General features: G+C 38.4%; 1 protein-coding gene across 6 annotated transcripts in view; it reads left to right on the forward strand.

Annotated features, from left to right (window-relative positions):
- ttk (ttk protein kinase) overlaps positions 1–9,349 on the forward strand; it is a 59,806-nt gene that overhangs the window by 6,692 nt on the left and 43,765 nt on the right. For 3 of the 6 annotated variants that reach the window (XM_048597226.1, XM_048597222.1, XM_048597225.1), the window contains exons 2-6: positions 2,778–2,906; positions 3,271–3,496; positions 6,522–6,628; positions 6,726–6,869; positions 7,773–7,890. In XM_048597226.1, the coding sequence (XP_048453183.1) occupies positions 2,780–2,906; positions 3,271–3,496; positions 6,522–6,628; positions 6,726–6,869; positions 7,773–7,890 (722 nt within the window). In that variant the 5' untranslated portion in view covers positions 2,778–2,779. Of the gene's footprint in view, positions 1–2,157; positions 2,431–2,777; positions 2,907–3,270; positions 3,497–6,521; positions 6,629–6,725; positions 6,870–7,772; positions 7,891–9,349 lie in introns of all 6 variants that reach the window. The other 3 variants (XM_048597221.1, XM_048597223.1, XM_048597224.1) reach the window with 3 other exon arrangements.

A 9,349-nucleotide genomic window follows, 5' to 3' on the forward strand; every position in this document is an offset into this window, starting at 1 on the left:
TGCTAGAAGTCATTTGGCAAAGTGCCATATCAAACGGTTACTATTATAAAACATGTGCTCATGATGTCAGGGGTTAACATATTTACATGGACTATAGATTGGTTGTCTAATAAGAAACAGAATTGGGTGTAAATAGTCTGGGTTTGGGTTGACAGGATATGCTGGTATACAATAGGGATCTGTTTGGGCCTTAATTATTTATAATTTGACATGATTAATGATAAAAAGACTGAATATTCACTTGTTAAATTTTCTGTCAATACCAAGGTAGAAGGGAAAATATGTTATCAAGAGGACATGAGTCTACAAATTGATACAGACAGACTAAGTGAATGGGCAAAGGTTTGGCAGATGGAGAATAATGGGAGAAATGGGAATTTGCTCACTTGGGCAGGACAAACAGAAAAAGCAGTGTATTAAATGGAGACTGGAGAACTTTAGAGGTGCAGAAAGTTCTGGGTTTCCTGTTTCACGTGTATGTGGGTACAGCCTGTGATAGGAAGTCAAATGGAAAGTTATTCACAAACAAAAAAACTGAAATTGCTGGAAAAGCTTAGCAGGTCTGGCAGCATCTGTGGAAAGAAATCAGAGTTAACCTTTCTGATTCAGTGACCCTCCGAACTTGGAAAGTTATTGTTCATTGCAAGATGAACATAATCTAAGAAGTAGATGTTTTGCTTTGGCATTGGAGAGCATTGATGAGGCCACATCTGGAATACTGGGTACAGTCTTGGTATCCTTACTGAAGAAGTAACTGATAGCTTGCAGGGGCATAATCTTATTAGTCATGGCAGTTGGTGAAATCTAAACTCTGTAATTCTAGATTTAAAAGACTAATAATGTTTGTGAAACCACTGTCAATTGTTGTAAAGATCCATCAAATGTTTACTAATGACTTCAGAGAAGGAAAACTACCGTCCGTACCTGGTGTGGCCTACATATGACTCTTGACCTACAGCAATGCGGTTGACTCGTAACTACCCTCTAAAATGGCCTAACAAGCCATTCCGTTATATCAACTGCTATAAAGTTTCAAAAAAGGAATGAAATTGGGCATACAACCATTGGCCTAGGCACCAGAAACGACAATAGCAAACTTGGTCATGTTGATCTTGTAAGTTCCTTACAACCAATGTCTGGGAGATATCTGTCAGACTAATCAAACAATAGCTGACACAGTCATACCTGACACACACCAGATGACACCGTCTCCATTCCTGTCCCACTGACAAGGCAGACCTAGCCTTAATTATTTACAATTTGTCATGATACAGTAGTATACAGTCAGGACTGAGTTGCTGTTGAAGTTTTCAATTGTTTGACTCTCTCAAAATCAGTTGCCATTGTGTCAAATATGAGCAATGAAACTTCCGCTAACTACTACATCAAATCCTCTCCAAGTCACTCACTGTCCTGATTTGAACATAATCAGATCAGCCGTGAACTCTCTAACAGTGCAGCAGGCTAGACATGCCTGCTCCTAATCAGTGTGTTCGATTTGCATGTTTGTCCTTCTCTAACACTAGTGGATTCGCTGGTAGATTTTCCCTCACCTTTTGCTTTGTTACATTGGCTATTTAAGTTATATTGTTTCTTTGGTTTCTGATCTATGAAGTTATATATACTCAATCTCACGGTGTGCTGATCTTTCACTTTTATATGTTCCATTTCTTGACTTAGCTTCCTGATTTCTCTATGATGGTTATAAATATCAAAAAACCAATCATATCTTAGAAACCCAAAGTTTCCCAGACCTATCTTGTTTCTGCTTTCAATGTTGCATTTCCTCTGGTTTATCCATCAGTTGCATATTTTCCTACTTTGCACAATGGAGGTTCTGAAACCTCGTCCTTTCTCCTTCAGCTGAGCTTTTATTTTATAGTACTATCACCTCTTGGCCTGAATGTTCTTTCACTAACCGACATTGCAATCGACAATATGTGCAAATACAAACCTGTTTAAAGCAAGGTGAGAGAGAGGGAGAAAAGGTGGAGCAACAGACCTGTTCACCTGCCATCAGTAATAGGGTAAATGCAGAATTCATCATCATGTATGTGACACCTGGGCACTTTGACTCTGCCCAATCCTATGTTACTTTTCCATGTGGATTTAAGAAAGGGAAATTATGTTTGTCAAACCTGTTTGTGTTTTTTTAAGGATGCAACTGGCAGAATGTGGATGAAATTTACTTCAAATGGCAGAAGCCTTTGAACAAGGCACCACACAGGTTAATGATCAATGTTGGAGCACATGGAGTTGGAAGTATAGGCAGTCCGCTGGGTTGAGAGCAGGTTTCGTTCTCAAGTCTGTTCACAAATTGATTTGTACACAAGCTGGAACATAGTGCAGGACAACACAAATAGCTATTCGTAAGTGCAAGAAACGTTGCACATTGGTTCTTTTATTACATCCCTGAATGGGAACTCATTTGTAAGTATGAGCATTCGTAATTTGGATAGTCGTGAAATTTTTGCACTGTTCGATAGGATTAATTCAGTAAGCATATTTCCACTGGCTGTAGATGGGCCTGGAACCGGGGACAGATCTGAATACAAAGCAGGGCATTTAGGACTTCACTCAGGGTTGTGAATCTTGGAATTCTCTACCCCAGAGTGCTGTGGAAACTCAATTAGCGGCTATATTCAAGACAGAAATCAATAGACCTCCAAGTTACGGTCTGTCTATAAAGAATAAAATTGTTAATGGGATGTTATGTTTTTAAAGTGATGCACTTCTAACTAGGTACTTTCATGTTTCTGCCCTTTTTTTGTTTGTAGTGATGGAGGAGAACATGAATGAGTCAAGGATGCGATTGGCTCGCCTTACAAACCGATTAGCATACCTTCGAACGAAACAGGAGGAAGCAAATAAAACTGAGGAGCTGAAATGTAACTCTGATATTACGGGTATGCTATTGTACATTTTTCATTATTTTGAATTTATGTCCATAATTGGAAAAGTATTGAAATGTTAATTTAAATTAATTACTTTTTACAACCTAATCCTATCGTATGATAGATGTTTTAGATTCTTAAAATTAAACCCTGGTTACGTTTGAGGAAATTCCAAAAGTAAGAGGCAGTTCAGGAAGTGAGTCAAAATCCCTTCCTTCATTGTAAAGGGAATGCTTATTTGAGGTGCAAAAAGTATAACTAGCTTAAAATACTGAATTGACCACAAACTTTTTCCTAGAATGGTTATATCCTCTTTCCACGTGTTTTGCATTTTGCAAGGAATGCTTATCTTGTACTTATTCTATTTTTGCAATAGATCACACTGCCACAATCAGACAAATTATGGCTGATGGAAACTTTCCAGAAGACTGGTTTGTCTACCTTCAAAAAGTAGAAAAGATGGGTGATCCTCAAACTAATGAAACCCTATTGAATAGGCTTATAGACCTCTACAATGACACAGTTGCTGCCCTATCAGTTGAGAAGCATTATGCAAATGAATGCTACGCTCGCATCTTGATACGTTTTGCAGAACTTAAGGTGTATGTATATTTTTATCCTCTTGTTTTACAATTAAAGCATTTGGGTGCAGGTATTCTTTGGTACAGAATACAATTTCTAGTATGAACAAAATTCAAGTTTGTCCTTTTGAAGAAACAGATTGCTTGCAGAGAAAGAGCAATCCACATGTAGAATGATATAATTGTTTGTTCTTTAATTTGAATTCACATTATGTTTGAGAGCACTTAGATGCTTACTTTTTTTTCCATTTGAAGTTGTAGAGTTAAGTTCTAGTTGTATACCAAAATGTTACATGCCTTCTGTTCAATATTGTAGGATGAATTTGCTACCTTTGCACTTGAGGCACTATGGGATAACCAAATATTGTTGTGATGCAAGTTACCTTCTGATTAAAATCGATTAATCACTGGATTTGTTATTACAATTTAGAAATGGAAAGTTTCTGTAAATAATAGTAAGCCTTGATGTTTACTGGCTACTGATTGTGCATGTCAGTAGATCATGGAAGTTGATATTTAATTGAACCGGATGCATGATTTCATCAGACGACTATAAAATTTTGACATTTGTGTAGGGCTCCTTCAGAAAAGAATATTCCCTGTATATATTTCGATATCTCAAAAGTAGGAGAAAGGCAAGAGTGGACATTGGACCAGTGGAAAATGAGATTCGAAAAGTAATAATGGTGAACAAAGAAATGGTGGAGGAACTGAATAGGTACTTTGTCAGTTTTTGCTATGGAAGACACTAACAGCATACCAGAACCTCAGGGGGCAGAGGTGAGTCTAGTGGCCATCATTGAGGAGAAGGAGCTAAGGAAGCTGAAAACTCTGAAGGTGGATTAATCCCGTGGACCAGATGGACTACACCTCAGACGTCTGAAAGAGATAGCTGAGGAGATTGTAGAGGCATTGGTAGTGATCTTTCAAGAATCGCTGGCGTCAGGGAGGGTCTCAGTGGACTGGAAAATGGCTAGTATAACACCCCTGTTTATGAAGGGAGGGGAGCAGAAGACGGGAAACTATAGGCTGGTTAGCCTGAATTTGGTTGTTGAAGAGATTTTAAAGTCCATTATTAAGGATGAGATTGCGGAATACTTGAAAGCGCTTGGTAAAATAGGGTGGAGTTGCCACAGTTTTGTCAAGGGGAGGTCATGCCTGACAAATTTGTTAGAATTCTTCAAGGCGGTAATGACCAAGTTAATCAAACGAGAGTAAGTGGATATGATCTATTTGGATTTCTAGAAGGCCTTTGACAAGGTACTGCACAGCTACTAAATAAGACAAGAGCCCATGATGTTAGGGGCAAGGTACAGGCATGGGTGGAAGATTGGCTGACCGGCAGAAGGCAGAGAGTGGGGAAAATGGATCTTTTTCAGGATGACAGCCAGTGACTAGTGGAATTCTGCAGGGGTCAGTGTTGGGACCACAACCTTTCATGCCATACTTTTAATGATCTCGATGTAAGAACTGAGGGCATTGTTGCTAAGTTGACACAAAGATAAGTTGAGTGACAGGTAGTGTTGAGGGAGCAGGGTGGCAGCAGAAGGACTTCAACAGGCTAGGAGGAGGGCAAAGATGTTCCAGATGGAATACTATATGGGAAAGTGTAAGGTTATGTGCTTTGGTAAAAATAATAGAGGCATAGACTATTTTCAAAATGGGGAAAGGCTTCAGAAATCCGAAACACAAAGAAACTTGGGAGTCCTAGTTCAGGATTCCCTTAAGGTTAACATACAGGTTCAATTGGCAGTGAGGAAGGCAAATGCAATGTTAGCATTCATTCATTCAAGGGGACTAGAATACAAGAGCAGAGCTGTACTCCGGAGGCTGCAAAGGCTCCAGTCAGAACGTATTTGGAATATTGTGAGCAGTTTTGGGCCTTGTATCTAAGGAAAGATGTACTAGCTTTGGAGGGGGTCCAGAGAAGGCTTACAAGAATGATCCCAGAGATGAAGGGCCTATTATGAGGTTATATCTGGGTCTGTACTCAATGGCGTTTAGAAAGATGAGGAGGAGGTCTGATTGAAACTTACAGGATACTGAGGCCTGGATAGAGTGGTTTTGGAGAAGATGGTTCCACTAGTAGGAGATACTAGGATCTGAAGGCACTGCCTCAGTGAAGGGACGACCCTTTAGGACTGAGATGAGGAGCAATTTCTTCAGTCTGAGGGTATTTACTCTGTGAGACTTATTGTTACAAAAGGTGGTAGTGGCCAAGTCATTGACTATGTTTTAAGATTGAGCTAGGTAGGTTCTCGATTAGTAAGGGGATCAAGGGTTACGGGGAGAGGCAGGAGAATGGGGTTGAGAAACCTAACAGTCATGATTGAATGGCAGAGCAGACTCGATGGGCCAAATGACCTAATTCTGCTCGTATGTCTTATGGTATACCACAGATTTGTAGATGTTTTCAAAAAGCTGTTTTTGCCAGTTTGGCTTGGAATATTCCAAGTTTTCTTTAGTGGGCCATCATTGTTTGAATTTCCTTTTGTATATGCAGTTAGTGATTTTCCTGACTGAGGAATGCTGAATTATGCTGACTTGCTGTTTTCTGCATTAGTGTTAGTTGTAGTGATAACACACTCAAGATTGCGAGATTATAATTGCTGAACAATTCTATCTAATGGTAGAGTACACTTAAAGCTATATTAATAAGCAAATTTAAGATAATCAAGTTTGTAAAAAAAAAAAAAAAAATGGATCATTGCTTGTTACAGCCCCTTTTCTGTTTTAAAACAAAAACAAAGGAGTGTGTTCAATTCTTCCATTTTGAACTACCTCAGATTTTGGGGAGCTGAGTGTTTCTCTTTATTTTCTTCATGGCAATGTCTCAGCCAATCAGTTGACTTGCTAACCAGTTGGTAGAATTTTCACAATTGTATAAATTGTTGTGGCCATTGAAATTGGCATTCTTCTGTTTGAACTGGATGAGAGTAAGTTTAAAAAGCTTCAACGCCTTGTCTCCTTGTCACAATATTCAAACTCCTTATGTTTATATCTTTAAGAAGGCTGTGAAGCAATTGTAATGACTTGTCATCCTCAGTTTTGTAGATGCGGATGAAGCACAGGAGCAATTCAACTTGGCTAGAGTGAACTGCAAGAGATTTGCCTTTGTACACATAGCATATGCACAATTTGAGCTTAATCGAGGTTTGTATGACTTATATTCCAACTTTATTATTGAAATCCTTTAATACAGTGCTATTCTATATTTGTGGAAAACAAGTAAGTTGTTAACTTTGAACAGGATCTGTAAGGAAATGCAGAACCATTCTTCAAAAAGCTCTGGATATGAAAGCAAAACCCATAGAGCTCTTGGAAATTGCTTTTCAAAATTTAAACCAGGGAAATATGCAGCTCTTATTACCTGAAGATAAAGAAAATCTATCTGGTGAGTAAGTATTTCGAACTGGCTGTTGTTCCGGGAGGAGGAATTTAGGAGGGGGTAGGTTTTAAGAAAAAAGCAACTGAGAGACAGTGCAACATAAATACCTTCTAATTTGTATTAAATACTGTACTACATTTTATGGGAGATAAATAGGAAGTTTTCTGAACAATGTCTTATATGATCATCCACAGTTGCTTATTAAAAATATTATATTGCTGTTCAATTCAAATTTATGCATTCTCAAATTCTAGAGTTTTGCAAGCCTGAGGACTAAATACTGTAGTTGCATCGTTTACAATGCCACTTGAAGCTAATAGTAGATGAACTTGGAGAAGATGGGGAAAGAAAGAAAATTTTTAGGACATTGCTGTAGCTTAAACTGGAAGAAAATGTATTTGCACTACATTTTGAAAAGGAATTTAGGAAATGGGCTTTGTGTGCATATGGTGGTGTGTCTTTCTTTTGATAAAATGGGAGCTCACTATCTTTTTATGGTAACTTTTTTTATCTTAATCGTACTTGGAATTTTAAGCTAGTAGAGTTACCATGAAACTGTCATTGATCCCATCTGTCATTAAAAATCCATCTGTTTTACTATTCTTTAGAGAGAGAAATCTGTCCTCCTAACCTTGTCTGGCTTACATGTGATTCCAGACCAACAGATACTCTGGTTGACTCTTAATTGTCTTCAGTTCTGGCAATAAATCCCACATTCCTTGTAAGAATTCACCTACTTGCAGGCTAGAAGATCAATTTATTCTTAACACTTCTGCAAATTACTTATTTTTGAAACGTTAAAAATCCTAATAGCTTAGTTAGCATGAAACATGACTCCTTTAGCCACTCTGACCAAAATATGCAAGCATGCGTGTGCATTTTTAACTTTGTTTTTCCCTCTTCTGTTAGTGACAATGTGTAAAACGACCCCAAGTGTTTTATCAACCGATATTGTTTCATTGAACAAGAACAGGAAAAACAGTGATAGTTCTGAAGAATTTCAAATTGATGCTGTTTCATCTTTCAGGTGAGGTAGAATTTCATTTTTGTTTCTGGAAGAGGATTGGAACATTGGGTTTACATAATATAAAAAGTTCTGTGGATTTAACATGAAGTCTTCATCTGTTATGGACCAGACTGAACCCACTCAAAACAGGGTCTAGGCTATCTCCTTGGCCTAACTTTTTATTTTAAAGGCAATTGCCATCCTGTTGTCTTCCAGATGCAATTTGATTGGTCAAAATACCAGGCTTGAAGCAAAACACACTTTATTTATGTACTGTCGTTAAAATGCAAACAAAAGAAAAAAGGATTGGAATAACTTAACTCTGTTGGAGTATTTAGCAGAATAGTAGATTATTTAACTACTAAACAGCATCTATTCCAATATAGTTACATCCCATACAAACATCCTGTCAAAGATAAATTCAGTAAAATAGATTGTCTCGGGCAATTCTCCAGTCCAGGAAAAAATAACGTCAAGAAGAAGCCAAAGGAGAGAGAACTCTAGAATTTTGTTGTAGCAAGGAGAGATGGATTGCAACTTTCAAACTCCAACAACTACTGAAAGCTAAACTAAAATCCTGGTTCTGAGAGCTTGACCTCATCCATTCAGGCTGCTTCTATTGTTTCAAATGTTTTTTTTAAAAAAAAAACCCAAGGTCCTCTCGCTGTTCGTTGGCATGAAGCAGACTGGTCAGCACCTCTGTCTCAACCTATCTTCTTTTTAAAACAAAAAGGACAAAATATACCTCTTAAAGCCACATTATCGTCATAATCAATAGTTCAGTTAGGCTGAAGAGCTTGTCTAAAATGAGGAATCAAATGTCATAGAATAAACCAGTGTAAAAAGGTATCATTAGACTCATTGAGTTTGCACCAGCTATACCACAATGATTTCGTTAATTTTATTCGTCCTTCAACTTTTTTTCTTCAAAAAATTACTCAATTCCTTTTTGAAGGCTTCTGTTGAATTTGAAATTTCCTCCCTAGCAGACAATGCATTCCAAATATTATATGTTACACTTTTTTAAAAAAGCAAATGCAATGTTCTGAAGAGTTCCGGGGATTGAAATATCTAGTATCTAGTCTAACTGCTGCCAGGAAGTAATGACTTCTTAAGAAAGCAGAGACAGTAAGAACTGCCGATGCTGGAGTCTGAGACAACAGGGTGGGGCTGGAGGAACACAGCAGGCCAGGCAGCGCCAGATGAACAGGAAAGCTGACGTTTTGGGTCAGGACCCTTCTTCAGAAATGGAGGTGGGTTTGGGGGCTCTGCAATAAATAGAAGAGGGGTGGGGCTGGGGAAGATAGGTGGGTTGGTGATAGGTGAGTGCAGGTAGGCAATGCTGGAGGTTGGTCAGTGAGGTGGGAGGAGCAGATAGGTGGGAGAGAAGATGGATAGGTCAAGGAGGCAGGGATGAGAGGGAGGGTTGGTCAGGGGTGGGGAGATTTTGAAGCTAGTAAAGTCCACATTGAGACCATTG

Source organism: Rhincodon typus, chromosome 5 (genome assembly GCF_021869965.1).
Source record: "Rhincodon typus isolate 14 chromosome 5, sRhiTyp1.1, whole genome shotgun sequence".
Lineage (NCBI taxonomy): Eukaryota > Metazoa > Chordata > Chondrichthyes > Orectolobiformes > Rhincodontidae > Rhincodon > Rhincodon typus.